The sequence below is a fragment of the Anabrus simplex genome, chromosome 12 (genome assembly GCF_040414725.1).
Source record: "Anabrus simplex isolate iqAnaSimp1 chromosome 12, ASM4041472v1, whole genome shotgun sequence".
Classification (NCBI taxonomy): Eukaryota; Metazoa; Arthropoda; class Insecta; order Orthoptera; family Tettigoniidae; genus Anabrus; species Anabrus simplex.
Genome location: NC_090276.1, coordinates 54,917,261 through 54,935,115, shown reverse-complemented (window position 1 = coordinate 54,935,115; position 17,855 = coordinate 54,917,261). Strand labels below are relative to the sequence as shown.

Genomic DNA, 17,855 nt, shown 5'->3' with positions numbered 1-17,855 from the left:
TACAGAAAGCAAGACTGAGATGGTTCGGACATGTAAAAAGAATGGGAAAGGAATGGGAATTAGAAAGAGAAGTTAAGGGAAAGAGACCAGTTGGAAGACCGAGAAGAAGGTGGATGGATCAGATTTGGAAGGACATTAGAGAAGCTGGATTGGATGTGGCAGAAGTAATGGAGCAGGAAAAGTGGAAGGACAGAAAGGAGTGGAGGAGGCTTGTTAACCACACCTGGGCGACTGGAGTAGAACACTGATGATGATGATAGAGCAAGATGTTGCAGATTGCATTTTAATATTTGCCAGCGTGCAAAACCTTCATAATTTGTCACTCAATTCCACAATATTCTGCGATGGATACTTTTGTGTTGCCCCTTGACAGTTCCTCCAGTTATTTACCATGCACGGTATGAACAAGATCACGTACAGTATTCACATTCGTATATATCCTAACATCAAGAAAAACTGAGGATACAAATAGGCATACACATCAAGCAATTGTGGAAACAGCACAACAAACGTATGTTAACATCGCATCTCAAAGAATTATGATGGACTTTGAATTGGCAGATATGCAGGCCGCAAGACTTACATTTCGTGGAGTACAGATTAAGATTAGAGGAAGTTGAATATTTATTTAAGAGTTGTGACCTGCAACTGAAGATTAATCCCTGTGAACATGAGACTGAGAGAGAGGTAGTGAAGAAGAAATGGAGTATGGTAGTAGCTACTGTTACAGTAAATTTCTGTGTAATTACGTTGCAATAAAAAGAATTATTTCTTCCCTTTCATTTTATTTTTAAAGTATTATGACTAAAAATAGGATAGTAGTACTACTAAAGTTGTTGCCAATATGCAGTGACCCAAAGACATCAAGTGACCAGCACCCATATGTCTGTGACCAATGTATCTTTTTACCACAAATGCGGGACCAAAAGCACCGCTAATAAAGAAATATGTTGTAATTTACTTCTCCCTTCATTTATATGATTACCGAGGAGACACAAAAGCAAAAAGCAAATTCAACATCCTGTCCATTATCATGAAATAATGACTGAAAATTTGTAGGAACTACAGACAATCTTTCGATTTTTTTGGCTATCACACAAAATATCGATCACACATTGCTAAAAGGGATAGGATAAGACATGTAAAACAAATAAAGACTATTATCAAATCCAAGGTAACAAATTCAGGATTAGAAGTAATAAGAGAAACTATGTAGGAGTGGTCGTCGTGTGAAGAATGTCCTCTCTATAAATGGTATACATCTAAAACACAATCTAGTAAGGAAAATGCAGTCAAGATTCATGAAACATACATAGACACACACACAGAGAACTCTGACAAGGAGAAGGTTGATGGCATTCATCACAGACATTTAGTAAAATAAGTACACCACACAATGGTTATCAGCACACACTCGAAAAAACGGAAAAACTGGTACAGCCCCAACAAAGAGAGAAATACTTCAGAGGCTCAGCAGGATATATCCTATTTCCCCAAATACAAAAATACATATATGGCCTAGTATTTTATGAAATTGCCAACTTTGTTTGCCGTATATTAAAAAATGGATCACAATACTCTAAAATTATCAGTGACTTTTTATCAACAATATACAGGGTGGCTCACTTAAACCTTTCACCGCAGATATATCTGGACAACAAGAGATATTGAAAAATGACTTTCACGAGCATGAAGGCAGGGAAGGGGCTACTTAAAGTTAATACTATGAGCCAGTCAAAAACGTAGGAAAATAGTATTTTCAACATCAATTTAGGTTTTGTTAAATGGACACCATGTATTATTTCATGCGCAATCATTAACATGAAAAATCACATAAATAATGGCGTTTGTTTCATCGCAATAGGTCAATTACATCCCAAGATATTGCAACGTGAAGTTGAGATAAACGAAACGCGCAGCAGTTGCACATCCCGAGAGTCAAGCGCGAACCTCACGGTCCTCTTACTCACGATATGATTGCCGTACTATGATGCGACAGGCGCTGTACTTAATGCTATTTGCACTGTTATTAATAGGGATGAAAATAAGAGAAGTGTTTCCTGCCACAGCAAAAGGATATGTAAATAACGGTTTCTCTCTTGCGTGTTTTATTTACCTTCACAGTACATTGCAGTACCTGTATTGTACTACTTCAGGACGTTCATAATTTGTACAGCAAAGTTACTGTAACGAAATTCTCTTATTTTCATCCCTCTTAATAAACACTGCAAATAGCACTGCAGTACGGTAATCATATCGCGAGTAAGAGGACCGTGAGGTTCGTGCTGGAATCTCAGGATGTGCAACTGCTGCGCATTTCGTTTATTTCAAGCGTCAACTTCACGTTGCAATATCTCGGGATGTAATTGACCTATTGCGATGAAACAAACGCCATTACTTATGTAATTTTTCATGTTAACGATTGTGCATGAAATAATACAGGGTGTCCATTTAAAAAACGTAAGTTGATGTTGAAAATACTATTTTCCTACGTTTTTGACTGGCTCATAGTATTAAATTTAATTAGCCCATTCCCTGCCTTCATGCCCGTGAAAGTCATTTCTCAATATCTCTTGTTGTTCCAGATATATCTGCGGTGAAAGGTTTAAGTGGGCCACCCTGTATAAATGAGCTCAATGTCGTGTGTACAATGCAAGTGAAATAATCATTTCTTTCTTTAGCTTATCCATTATTTCTGTGGTCGAAGCCAAATAAGCTTGATGATGACAATAATAACATATAGAATGGATAATAACAGGCTCACAAAGAAAATTGTAAACTTCCTTATCAATGAAAAATCACAATAATTGGCTAAAAGAAATCTGGGAAGACCTAAAATGAAATTGGCATTAATGAAGAAACTATTCAAAATAGAATAAAATTCAGAACCTTAATTCACAAGCACAAATTTTCTTTAAATACCACCTGACTAAATACAGGATGAACTGAACAACACATGCAGCGAGAGGATGAAGAGATATTGGGAAGAGAAGAAGAAAGAACAAAAAAGTGCTAGTAAGTTCAAACCACTCCTTAGTTGGATATACTGAATAAAATATAAAAAAAATAATGATGTGCGATTCCCTCCTTTAAATGCATGAAGGTGACGTTGACTGTGATTTGAGGTCCTTGCCATCTGGTTTAGGAAATTAGAACTGTTCATAAAGAAAATTAATTCTTATCGGGCTGACATCGGTGAAGAGTTATGGTACCGCCTCATGTTTTGCGCACCTCTCTCGAATGTCCACCACTACAATATCACGCAAAATTCTCTATCTTCTCATGACTTGGAAATATACCACTCTATGGGCAACTGCACTGAAAGAGAATCTGACACACTGGATCAAGAAAGAAGATCATTCAGAAAGAGCAAGAAGAACTAGCGCAAAGTGGTCTGAAACGGAAAAAACTGCATTATTCACCAAGATGATATCATACCAGAAAAGCTTAAAATACATTTTTAAAATTAAAAGATACTATTGTACACTTATTCAATTATTTAAATTTTGGAGTGGTGCAGTATGATAATGAAAATTAGTATTTCTAAGACTAAGGTGATGATAGTAGGGAAGAAACCTAAGAAAATTAAAAGTCAGGTAAGAAATACTACACTGGAGCAGGTAGATCACTTCAAGTATGTAGGATGGTATTAAGTAAGTGAAAAAGGATGGGGTTTTTTTTGTTTTTTTTAATGATTGGCTTTAGGTCACACCGACACAGATAGGTCTTATGGCGATGATGGGATAGGAAATGGCTAGGAGTGGGAAGGAAGAGGCCATTGCCTTAATTAAGGTACAGCCCCAGCATTAATTTGACTGATGTGAAAATGGGAAACCATGGAAAACCATCTTCAGGGCTGCCAACAGTGGGGTTCAAACACACTATGTCCCGAATGCAAGCTCACAGCTACATGTCCCTAACCGCACGGTGATAATGAATCACGGTGCAGCAAAGCTAAAGCAGTGAGCCTGCAGTTGCGATCAACAGTATTCTGTGAGAAAGACGTCGCTCCCGGATGAAACTATCTTTACACCAGTCTGTTTTCAGACCAATTTTGCTTTACAGGAGTGAAAGCTGGCTGGACTCAGGATATCATATTCATATGTTAGAAGTAACAGACACGAAAGTAGCGAGAATGATCGCTGGTAGAAACAGGTGGAAACAAGGACATGAAAGTGCTCGGAATGAGGAGATAAAGGCTAAATTAGGAATGAACTTGATGGATGAAGTTGTACGCATAAACCAGCTTCAGAGGTGGGGTCATCTGAGGCAAATGGAGGAGGACAGATTACCTAGGAGAATAATGGACTGTGTTATAGAGGGTAAGAGAAGTAGAGGGAGACTAAAACGATGAGGTGAGACTCAGCTTCTAATGATTTTAAGACAAGAGGTATAGAACTAAGCGAGGCCACAAAAATAGTTACAAATAGAGGATTGTGCAGGCGTTTTGTAAATTCAGAGGCTTGCAGACTGAATGCTGAAAGGCGTACCATTCTATAATGAAGATGTATGTACGTATGTATATTTTGGTGTGTTTTTAAGTTCTCAACAGTGGGAAAATTGCTGGTATACTTCAACAAATTCTGGAAAATATTATAGAGAATAGACTACGAGAAATTGTAGAACCATAGAAGAGGAACAATATGGCTTTTGGCCTGGAAGATCAACAACAGATCTTATATTTTCTGCCAGGATGCTGATGGAAAAACATTGGGATAAAGAGAAGCCTTTATATCTACTGTTCCTTGACATCGAAAAGGCCTATGACAGCATACCAAGGGAGCTTATTTGGGAGTGCCTGAGAAAGCTTGAAGTTCAAGACAGTCTAATTTCAAAAGTTAAGGTGCTTTACGAGAAAACCAGAAGCTGTGTACAAGTCGGTTCTGGACAGTCAGACTGGTTTGAGACAAAAAGGGGAGTACAACAAGGTAGTGCTTTGTCGCCCCTATTATTTATCATTGTAATGGATACCATATTAAAGGCGCTAAAAGAAAAGGGGCAACAAGACTTAAAAGCATTTGCATTTGCAGATGATGTAGTAATTTGGGGTAACTCAGAGAAATATGTAGAAGAGAGACTGCAGGGGTGGAGTCAGGAGTTTGAGAGATATGGATTAAACATCAATAAGGCTAAAACGGTGGTGTTGAAGGTACAGAAGGGTGACAACCAGCCAGAAATCATGCTAAATACCACTAAGCTGGACAGTGTCACAGAATATACGTACTTGGGTAGTATAATGTCCAAGGATAACTTAGCTAAATATGAAGTAAACAGTCGAATCAGCAAAGCAATACATTTTTACCTCCAAGTAAGACAGCTACTATGGGATAAACAAGTACCACTCAAAACCAAGATGACACTGTATAAATCATACTACACCCCTATCCTCACATACAGCCTGGAAACTGCTACATTAACAAGAAAGGATAACTCAAAACTCCAAGCAGCAGAAATGAAGTTCCTAAGCACAATGGTCCAGAAGACCAGGAGGGATAAAATCAGCAATGAGAAAAGTCAGAGAAGACGTAAGATAGAAGACTCCTTACTCCAGAAGATCCAAAAGGCAAGACTGAAGTGGTTTGGTCATGTGAAAAGAATGAGTGCCAACAGGTCTGCAAGAAAGGAGTATGAAAGAGAAATCAGGGGAAAGAGACCAGTGGCAGACCTAGATAAAAATGGACAGACTTAGAGAAGAAGGATGTAGAGGAGAGAGGTCAGGATTGGCAACGGATTGTGAACGAAGAATGGTTCATGGACAGAACAAAATGGAAGGGGCTTGTATACCACACCTGGGAAACTGGAGTTAGTCAACGATGATGATGACTTCAACAAACTTCCTAACTGGAAGTTTAACACTAGATATTATGATGTTAAAGCATGAAAATTATTACAAAGAAATTAACTGAAATGGCAAAGGAATTAAGCATATAATGTACCATTTAAGAATTAGTATTATTATTAATAGGAAAGCATCTGGTTGCATTTAAGTGCGAATATCAGTATTTTTTTATAAACAACAGAATAATGCCCCCAGGTGTAGTAAAGGAATGTACACTCAATCTCCAGCATGAGACACCTTAGGCTTAGAGGCTAACTCAACCACAGATTCACGTGTAACCCTTTCCTGGTAGATGGTCCAATCTCTTTCATCATGTGCTGGGCTGAGTGGCTCACTGGCTTTCTGACTTCAAGTGGACAGGTTTGATCCCAGCTCAGTCCATTGGTATATATACGGTGTCCATTGTTGAATATGCAACATTATTCTTCCACTTGCATATTTAATATAGGGGCACTTGAATTTTACAAATAACACTGACGTATTAACCCAATGAAAATTGAAAACATACTGCCTAATCAACAGGTGCCCTAGTTGCTAGCCGAGAACTAATAAACACTGAGGGCAAACTCATCCTAATTAGAAAGTCCTGTATTTAGGGAAATATGATAAATGTTTCCTCTGCAGTATGGAGGCAAGAGAAATAAAACAAGGAGAAGGAATTGCACATCACCCACACGCACAATGACGCTTTCACACCACCACATGTTTATACACCAATGAACACAATCAAACCACCGTAAACTCTGCCCACAGTGTTCACAGTCACATCACAAAAGAGTGCTTTCCTGAATGTTAGTGCTTGCACGAGGACACATAACACACATCAATGTCTTCATACCTGTTAGAAAGGCTGCTTTAGTAACCAGATCTTTAACTTCTATTTGGTATTGGGAGTCAATATCACTTCCTTCGTCGACATTGTACTGACTGTAACCCTATGTACAGTATGATGTGAACCAACGTGTGTGTGACAACATTTAGGCTTGAAATTTAACATGATAAATATTATGCCTAACAAGTCATCAAAATCAGGAACATGAAGAGAATACTTAGGGAGGATAAAAAGGGGGTGCGATGAGGGAGTAGTAATTGAGGAGACAAAGACAAACGTAAGCATCTTGACAGATCTTCCATCCTGAAGCGGGTAGTATAGGATAAAAGGATAAACACAAGAAAAGGAAAGACATAAGAAAAAGAATTCAGGCAGTAATAATAATAATAATAATAATAATAATAAGCGTATCACCTCAGCTACCGTGTGCAGACATTTCGATTTGACGCCATCTGGCTGTCTGCTAGCCAATTTCGACGTTCCGTTTTACTCTAGGTTCGCTAGATGGCAGACAGAGTAAACCGGATCTCTCTTGGGCGTCTCTGGCTGAGATTTTATTAATTTTGTCGGGTAAATACCAAACATATCGCCAGAGATCTTTTACATGCCGACATCGTACGACATGGAGTGTCGAATGGACTTTTTTCCGCCCTTCAAAAATCCGACTACCTCTGCCGAGTTTGAACCCGCTATCTTGGGATTCGGAGGCCGACACTCTACCACGGATCCACAGAGGCAGTAAAATATTAGGAACACAAAACAAACATAGAAGGGAAAAAAAAAAGAATCCAGAGATATTTTACCACTTCCATACATCTTTATCTTATGTCTCATCCCATTTTCTATGTTTACCTGCTTTCTTCTTGCACTATACTTTCCACATCAGGACTGAAGATCTGTTAAGGTAGCCCCTAAATGAGGGTTGATGCCTGTCCTCACAATGAGGTCATAATGCAGAAACAAGTTCATTGAGAACAGAGAGGAAACAGATGTACAAGAGTTTGGATTGACAAGGAGAAAGCATACCTACACCTCACGGCACAAAAAATGCAACAGGTAATAAATGCTGAAGAAATTATGTGTAATTATCTATTTAACTTAAGCTTAGCACTTCAAAATATTATATATTGAGACAGGGGAGGTTATCGGCTTTGGTTTGTGGGCAAACAATGAAGTGTAGATTCTTTACTGCACTAGCCTTAATGTCTTATCACGTGTTTGTAATATGTTTCTGTCATTACTGTAATCAGTTTTCTGGAGTAAACGTCCCGTTAAGTCCTGAAGATGCTGCAAAAACTGTTGCTTTGGTGGTAGATGGTTTCAGCATGCATTATGTTGTAGAAGTGTTCAGATTTTCAGAACTTCAAGAAGGTATAGGGAAACTGGAGGCTATTCAGGGAGACTAGGATCAGGCCCAAGAAGAGCAATACTAGCAAGAGATGATCACCTCTTACAGCTTCAAGTTTTCTGCAACCAGCACACTATCACCACAGAAACATGAAATAGTCTCTACCAAGTTTGAGGGGTCAATGTTAGTGAGATAACTGTCCAAAGAAGACTGTAAGAAGCCAATCTTCAATGCAGAAGACCTGCTAAAGGCCCAGACATCCTCCAAACAGCATTGCACAGCTCGACTGTGTTTCACAAGGGAACATCGCAGCTGGACAATATAACAATGAGAGCAAGTGCTGTTCACTGGTGAGCCACAATTTGGCCTGAAATCACCTAACAGTAGAAGGACTGGGAAAAGGTATTCCCCCTCGCACATTCTCAACCAGGATACCTTTCCAGCGTGGTTCTCTAATGGTGTGGACAGGAAAAAAATATGACTGCCAGGACGGATTTAGTATTTGTGCAGCATGAGAACTTTGCAGCACATCGGTATGTGAAGGAAATCCTTCTGGAACAAGTTTTACTTTTGCTTCATTAACTGGTGATGGTTTCACACTAATACAGGACAATGCACACCCACATGTTGTGAGAGCAGGGATTCATGTTATCACTTGGCCTGCTTAAAGCCCAATTTGAATCCTCCTGATCTTCTATGGGACCAACCGGGGAGAATGGTCTTGATAACGTGATTGGTGCAAGAGGACGTAGTGCACTCTTCTTAGAATGAGAAAAGAAGTGTGTGAAGTGATGTATGAAGTGCAGAATACCATAACAAAGGTGAATTAACTTCATGAGCTTGCTTGTAGTGTAAATCCATGTTACTGGCTTAATTCAATCGAACTGTTTATAAATAATCATTCTTTTTATTTTCAGACTCCTAAAAGAGCCTGTACCACAATATTTTATCTTAAAATAGTAGATAATTGTCGTAAAAAAGAAGTGTTGTGTTTTTTGTGCCGGTGAGTGTATTTGAAGGCTTCATTCTTTGCACACTGACGTGTGAAAGTGTTTATCCTATTCACATTTTAAACACAATTTACAATCAATTATGTACTCATCAAAAAAAACACTTACTAAGAGTGAACTAATTTTGTTTTCTCCTTCTGTCTGTCTTTGCCTTGGCTTCTACCAGCTGCTGCTTAAACGATTTTTGCTTCTGGTCTCTCTGACGAAGAAGCACTCAGTCAGTGAGAATGGATGTCCATGCCCCTAGGGCTGACAAGAAAGAGAAGAACTAGGATCAACGAGGAGAGAGCCATCTACGAACACTGTAGTGAGGTTTGCCCATCTCTTCCTTCTGTCATCGTGTCTAAGATCATCTCATGGTATGCCAAACATCTATATATGGCTGACACTGTGCTTAGCCGGTTCGAGTCCCATTAGTCGAAAAAATTTCACCATCAGAACCCTGACTGGCACGTTAGAAGAGATGGCGGTATACAATTTGTAATCAATACATTGCGTGTCAAAAGCCTATATTAAATTTCGAACCTCTCTGCAGTGTTCATATGGAATAGGGCATATGATGCTGTTGATGGTTATCTGTACATCAGATAGGGACATTCAGCCATGAGCAGACCCCTTGGTGCCGTTCAACAGGAGTAGGCTATGTACCAGCACCGGGTTTCACCCCTTTCCTTCCTACTATCAAGGATCACATCATTCATTTCATCTCATTAACTCGTCTGATGAGATTGACATCAGGAAGGGCATCTGATCATAAAACCTCACTACAATGATTCATCTCACTTCAGTGAAATGGGACAAAGGGTTGGACATACAGTTACAGTGTCCCGATGATGGAGGATCCATGTCATCAGTAGCACTAGTGTCTTCTTGTTGTATTGTGTAGGCAACATCAGAGGTTGCAATGTTGAACATCGAGGATAATGAGGTCACCTTGAAATACTCCATACACACAATAATTCGCCACTTTAGAGATTTTGTAATACCTACAACAGAGCTGTCCTGAAGGAGCAAACACTACACCTAACTTTGCCTATGAAACAGTTCTTAAATATTTTCACCACATTGACTAAAATGGCTGACAGAAGACACTCCTTATGCCTGTATATTATTTAGTTTAATCACTGTAAAAATTTGTCTGTCTGTCTGTCTGTCCAACCCTTGTCCCATTTCTCTACGGGGTCGGGTATGAGGTGGTCGAAACATGTCCTGTAAGTTTTAATTTTATTCAATTTTGCCTGAGGCATTAATAAAGTATCGATTAGGTGGTTATTTATACTTACTTCGTGAATGAATCTGTCGTGGCGGTTTTTTTTTTAATGACCGGATGCCCTTCCTGACGTCAACCTCATCAGAGGAGTTAATGAGATGAAATGAACGACATGATAAATGATAGTAAGAAGGGAGAGGGTGAAACTCAGTGCCAGCATATAGCCTAATCCTGTCAAATAGCACCAAGGGGTCTGCTCAAGGCTTAATGTCTCCATCCGACAGATGAATCACCATCAACAGTGTCATATACCCTCACTCCATATGAGCACTGTGGAGAGGTTTGGAATTTAATCCAAGCTTTTGGCATGCAATCTAGTGATTAGAAATTGTATACCACCATCTCCCCGACAGGCCAACATTCTGACAGTGAGATTTTTTCGACCAACAGGACTCGAACTGGCTAACCATGGTGCCAGACCCTTTAGACACCAACGCCTTAACAATCATGGCCACCAGGTGGGCCATCATTGTAAAAATATAAATATTGAAATTAGATATCTTGCAATACTGTATACGTATATTAAAATAGTTTTAGGTTAGATTATAATTAAATTAACATGATGCTAAAAGTAATTAGTTTTGCCCTGTTGTAAACCAGCGAGAAAATTAGAGTGGTAGCCCTGTGTTCCTTGACCCACAGCGGGGAGAGAAGATGTCTGTCCTTTTCTCTCCCTTCCGCTGCAGTCTCAACTATTAGTAAGCTATCACAGTGTTAACTTTTAAAGCAAGTTTTCATTCTTCCTGCCTTAACAAGAACATTCTCATGACTCCTAATATCAAATAAAGTACAAAATCCAAGAAGGAGCAGCTCACACAAAGTATTACATTATTCTATTCTATACTAGCATCACAATATCACTTCCCATCTTCACCTACTCTTTAACAGCCATGCAGTCTACAGAGGTACTGTATAGTAGTAAGAAATAACTGGTTAATTAAGGGAAGCAGTATTTGTATACTCTAGATAGCTAAAAGACTAGAAAAAGTTCATGCCTCATTTGGCAAGCCGAAGTGAGACATCCAGCAAAACAGAAACAAACTTACTTGTTTTTGGTGTTAAGTACACGGAAATGGCCGTAATGGGATCATTTGAAGGATCACGATACAGTTCCGTTACCAGTAAATCATTATCCTTCATTCTCAGAGGAAATTTCTGCATATCTGAAAGAAAAAGAAGAAGTTAATAACCTATTAAGAGATCCAGACATAATCAGGCAGCTATATGATACTTCATCAAATACTAGGTTTTTCAAACAGATTTTTAATTGCATGTTGCCACTTCGCTGTTGAATGGCATACAAAAACTCAACATTGAATAGACCTTGTAGATTTAAGTTTATTACAGACATATGTATTGTGACAACATTTTACATATGCTTTTATCTTTACCATTTAACTGTTCTTTGCAAGGCTCAAGATTTCCCCAAGAGGGACAAAAGATGTTACTATAACTCTGTTTTAAAGATTAAACTTTTGAGTATTGCAAAGGTGGAACTTTTTATTGATAATATCATGAAAATGTCTTAGTCAACTGGACAAGTCAGGAGGAGGTTCGATCTTCCGTTCACAGCGACTACTATAGACATATGTGCAAGGGGGAAGCCGGATGGTAGGTCTGATTAACCCCAGTCAATCTTAGAGGCAGATAGTACAAACTGTCATTTTCTTTTGAGCCTGCACTTCCATTTATGGTGGATGGAAAAACTCTGCAAGCTGAAGGGTACCAACAGAAAACTATAGACCTAGGAGTATTTCATAGAAGTCCACCCAAAATGAAATGCAAAATAATATTTGTTCACATTGTGTTAGTTTCCAAAGCAAAAATATATCAGGCATGATTTGCCATTTGAAAAATTGTATATATTTCAAGGGATTCAAGCACTGGCTGGTAACTCTTCTACTTTGCAGGCTGCATTTGTAGCTTAAACTGTTCTTCTTTGTTCTTTTTTTGTGATTAAGTAGTTATAATTTTACAATTAAAAACTAAGTTTTTATTTAAAAAATACAAGAAAAAGCATAATTCAAAGGAATAATGAAACTCTGCAGATAACATCTTGTCTGTTTTTCAAGAGTTTCTGAACTGAGTTTTGTTCTGTTTCTTTTTTTTATTTTTTATTTTTGGAAATAAGCAGTTATGTCAGTAGTAACAAAGAGGTTCTAATAATATGATACCCTCATAGCAAGAAATTCTAAAAACGATCTTGCTCATGTATCACAACTTATAAATTGAAAACAAAAAGAGTTAGATCCAGAACAGCTGACAAAGGTCCTAAGAGGCTGAACAGTACATTAAAAACAAAACAAAGAGAAACAAACTTGAAGGACATTACCTATATAGTAGATGGAGCCATTGTTACAACCCAGCAACAGAAAAGAACCAGCAGTATCAAACGACGCTATGGGCACGACATCCTGGATCTGCCAATGCTGCGTCATCGCATGCCATACGCCAATCTTCCCCGTAGGCGAGAGTGCCACCAGTTGACTACCGATGAAGAACAGGTATTCCACTCTGACGTGGAGGTTGAAAATGCCTTCAACAGAAAACAGAATCGCTGAACTCTAGTACAGTGTGGAACATATCTACAGATTCATTCATCACACAATGTATAAAATTCAACCCAACTAACAGGAGACAACTGCTCACTCACATTACGTCCCAACAAACCCTCCTATTCCTACCAGCAATGTGGAAAATCATAGAGGCAATTCAATTTGTAGAGATAACTCAAGTTAGGCCTACGCAAAGGGCAATCAAACCATTTCCATTTGATGGCCGTACAGTCCTGAATCAGGCAAAATCGCTGTGAGCACTGAGGCACTCATCCCACTGATGCACCAGGTTGAAGGTCCCCATGTGATAAAACACCGTGTCCTCGGTTGCGTGCAGAATTTTGTAACCCCCTGGTGCGCATCCTCATCCGACAGGAAGCATCGACCTTTCAAGACTTTTTTGAGGGGACTGAAGGCATGATAATCGCATGGGGAGAGATCAGGACTATACGGCAGGTGCTCGAGTGTCTCCCGCTTGAATTGTTGTTGTCGTCCATAATGGATGAGGCTGGCCTCCCAGATCGACCGGCGTCTTGTGTCAAAACGCGACCCGCAAGGAACTTGGTGCACCATTCCACAACGGTGGTTTTCGACAGACATGCTGCCCCATACACAGTCTTCATTCTCCGATGGAAGTCCACTGGTATTTGTCCTTTGGCAGCCAAGAACAGAATAACAGCACGTTGGTCCTGTTTGGACACATTTGATAATAATGTCGCCGCATTTATCGCACGCACCTCGGCACGACACGACTGCCACACTAATCCGTTTGCCTATACGTCCGTGCTTACATAGCTGCATCGGAGTTGCGTTACATGGCGTGTCTGCTGCAGCAACGCCCTCAAATGGAAACTTTTTGATCATGCCTTATATACAAAAGATAGGAACAGGGGAGGTAAGGCATAGTCAGATAAATAAAATGATAAGTCAGTGAGGGAAGAGGAAGTAATAGAAAGAGGAGATGAGGACAAAAATGAAAACACAAATGGACAAGGATAATCTCCACATCTTCACACACTGCTGTCTTCAAATATGTAGGCTGTCTCCTCATCAATCCCAGTTCTTCTACATCCATCTCTCCTCAGCCCCTGACAAGCTCATTTCTGCTTCCCAGCTTCATCGGGAAGGTTATCTTTTTTTCTCTCCTTCCCTTTCCTGTATTTATGTAGCTTTGCTCTTCCCACACAAAGAATGAAGATCTGTCAAGATGGTCCCTCAACGAATGTTGAAGCCTGCCCTCGTAATGAAGCTGACAAGCAGGAAGGAGCTCGTTGGGACCTGAAAGGAAACAAATGTTGAAGAACTGCTACTGATGAGCAGAGCACCTACGTATTGAGGACGGCAGTGTATGAAGTTGTGGAAACTGGCCTTATGTGTTTGTGTTTTCATGTCAGTACTTGTCTCATCATCTATTGTTCTCTCTTCCCACACTGACACTGTGTTTTTTTCTCTTGTGTCTTCTCCTCCTCCTCAACCCTAGTTTGATGGGTAATATGCATGTATTCCAACACTTTCCACTCTTTGGCCAACAGCTTCAAGTGGAAATATGTGTGCTTGACTTTAATGTTTATTGTCTATACTCCGCACAGCTTTACTTCTAAACTGATGTTTTGCAAAACAAATGAGCATCACCTTAACTCTGTTGCCAGCACGCTACTCCCACGAGAACAGCTGATGCAACACGACCGCGGTAAACAGCCCACCTGTAAATTGTAAAGGGCCCCATACACGCGCAGACTTAGTCGGAGGTAAGTCTGCGCAAACCAGTCTCTCCAGACATGCCTCTGTGTGTATGGCTGATAAGTCTGCCGACAAAAAGACTGCAGGCAAGTCCCTGACATTCTGGTGCTGCTTGAATTCAGCCAGAGACTTTGCGACGAAAGCGCTATCTCAGAGTTGCGGCAGAAAATGTAAACGAGGTAACCTACTATATGAACACTGCAATTTATTTTTTTTGCACGTCTTCTTCGTGCAGAGCGCTACATTATGTCCAAATAACAACTCATATTCTATACCGACTATCTAATTAATTTTAATCCGTATACATTTTTCAAACATCCAAAGCGCATAATCTTAAACAGAAAACAGCTGAGCGCGTCGTATTCAACTTCCTCGGTAAATAATCATTTAGTCTGAGTGTGTGTGGGCAACTGCATACTTCCGATTACCTCCCACTCCCAGAGGCAAGTCTGTACAGGTAAGTATTCCAGAAGTCTGCGCGTGTATGGGGCCTTTAATACCGACTACTGTACTCAGAAAAGCTAATGAACCGGGATAGGAAACAAATTCACAAAAACTACAATTACTAACAACATCTGACGCTAAAAAGAAAATATATTATTAAGAATAAAAGAGAAATGAGGAAATAACACATCTCTCACCGGTAATGGCTAGTTCAGGAAGGAGGTTATGGCCTAAAAAGAGGAATACTCCACTGTTCTGAGTCACTTTATTGCTACTTATATTTCCCGAACTACACTGAGACATGCTAAACGTGCAAAAATTAAGTATATTGATCAACACATGGACGTAAATACAACTCCAGCTATTTTATACGCTAAACTACTGAACCTGTATTGTACTAGCTTATGCTATTCTAAAGTGTAAACTACGGTATACTGTACTATACTAAGAGATGAAGACTAATATGAAAAACACTTATTACTGAAGAAAAACGCAAAAGATCATGATCCATACCGAATACCATACACACTGAGTGAGATAGGTTAACCCTGTAAAAGCAAAGTCACCTCCATACAGGCCATGAAGGCCCTTGGAGGAGTGGAAGGTAAAGGCTTCCACCATTGTTAACCTCGGCACGTGATGGGGTAGAGTGGTTAGCTCTACGCCCGGCCGCCTTTGCCCCCAGGAATTAACCTGGTACTCATTTTTGGTGTAGGCTGAGTGAAACTCAGGGCTATATGCACCTCCGGAAGTGGAAATCTTGTTTCTTAAAGTTTACGACTTCCTGAAGGGGATTTGAACCCACGTCAATCCGGGCGAATCGAGCACGCCTTTACCGTCTCGGCCAGGCAGCCCCTAGGTTAACCATATGCTGACAGTAAATATTAGAGTTGGCAACTAGGTTTTGAGATCGCACTCTATCGAAACAGTTGATATCTACGGCAGCTTGGGATTGGTTGGATGTCTGTTTCAGCGCATAACCACCAGACAGAGCCAAAATCGGCCAAACCGTCAATTTAGAAGTAAAGCAGTGTGGAGTATATAAATTATAACTTTGGGCTTCCTTTGCTCCTTCTACCTTCCCTTCAAGCAGAGTGGTACACCAGTCAGAACTGACTCAGCAAGCTGTAGAGAAAGCTATTCTTCTCCTATTTAAGGTTTCAAGAAAGGTGCATGTCTCATTTGCTCTTATGAGAATGCTCTTGTTGTTAAGAAAAGCAGTCCGAGGTATTCTCAGGACAGTTGGGGAAATCCACAAAATCAATACAGTCTTACAATCACTATTAGTGATCAATTATATTTACAAAAAAACACAGTACATGTTTTGGCTCCTGTAACAAATAGTCTAAATTAAAATAGTCATAAATAAAACTATGTGCTGTCACTGCCATAGGGTATACTATTTGTAACAGCTGAAGATGGCTCTTAGGAGCTGAAACCTGTACTGTGTTTTTTGTAAATATAATTGATCACTAAGATTGTAAGACTGTGATTGTAAGGTTGTACTGATTTGGTGCATCTCCCCAATCGTTAAAATTTCTAATTTCAGAGTTAATACGGAACAAGGGTGAAGTTTTTAACTTGAAATAGTATTCTTAGGAGCCAATGCCAGAACCACATCTCAAATGCTCTGTGTTTTACTACTACTGCTTTTTACAGAATTCATGTTTCTGACCCATAGCTTATAAACAATCCATATAAGACTTTTCATGAAGTGCTTTCATACCTCTATGTTGATGGTCTTAGATGTTAGTAGACACTTTGCTTTTTTATTTTTTAGAAAGCTTCTTTCACCTGTGCAATTTGGGCATTTACTTCTCTCATATGTTTTCCATCAGATGTGATCAGATCAGATTTTCCTCTATACATCAAAACATTGGCAATTTGGTCACCGTCCCTTGTACACGTCATTACCTTGGTCTCCTTTTTCGTTTATTGGCACATCGCACATCTCTTTCAGCAATTCATTTATGTGATTATGTGTGTTGTTATCTTTCAATATATCTTAATTTGTCACTTGCCTGTCCATTTCCATTACCACTCTGAACTGATAGTGTAAGTATGAGGAGTAACCAAAGTGACAGGACAAACAGGAAAAGATAAAAAGGACATAGGATAACTTTCACCTTGATAAATGGGCTTTGTCCTCATTAATTCAATAAATGTCAAATATCTTTCTACTCTCCTACTTCATTAAGAGGGACAAAAATCCATGCTCTTAGGAGCTCTTCATCTTTAATGGGAAAAATGAATGACAAGGTGAAAATATAGGGCAAATCAAGAAAAGGAAGAGATCAGATGAGGAGCCTGTCTTGTCTCTCCCTTTGGCTCCTTCAGCCCTAATATCAGCTTAATAAAGAAAAGTCAGTTATTAAAGGAATATACGAAGCACAAACTTTAAACAGCATGTTTTACCTATATTGGTGCGAGAGCCATCCTCAGACACACCCCATAGACGAACCTGGCTGCCGTAGGAGATAGCTACCATCTTTGACGAAGTCTCGCTTCCGCCACCTTGTCCAATCTTGGCATTGATGGCTATGCGTTCGATGCAACTCTCGATGTGTGGGCTGGTGAACGCATGTTGCCACCCACTGGAATCCTTTAGCCTGGGTAATTGTAATGAACAATATTACTCAACTTCATACATTATAAATACACAAAAGAATATTGCACTTATGAGTGGTTAGCATGGTAATGCACACAAATTTAGCCATCTGTTTCCAACACAGGAAGAAAGAGTAGCTGCAAAAGCTTGATTGTACATGCAAATCATTGTTTCTCACTCTGCTGCTGCACATTCACAGTTTCAGATGG

General features: G+C 39.5%; 1 protein-coding gene across 1 annotated transcript in view; it reads right to left on the bottom strand.

Moving 5' to 3' along the window:
- Nucleotides 1-17,855, bottom strand: part of LOC136884015 (BTB/POZ domain-containing protein KCTD3) — a 79,144-nt gene that overhangs the window by 42,185 nt on the left and 19,104 nt on the right. Inside the window, exons 5-7 of the mRNA XM_067156015.2 lie at nucleotides 17,454-17,647; nucleotides 12,632-12,835; nucleotides 11,346-11,462 (exon numbers count right to left, since the gene is read on the bottom strand). Of these exons, the coding sequence (XP_067012116.2) occupies nucleotides 11,346-11,462; nucleotides 12,632-12,835; nucleotides 17,454-17,647 (515 nt within the window). The remainder of the gene's footprint in view (nucleotides 1-11,345; nucleotides 11,463-12,631; nucleotides 12,836-17,453; nucleotides 17,648-17,855) is intronic.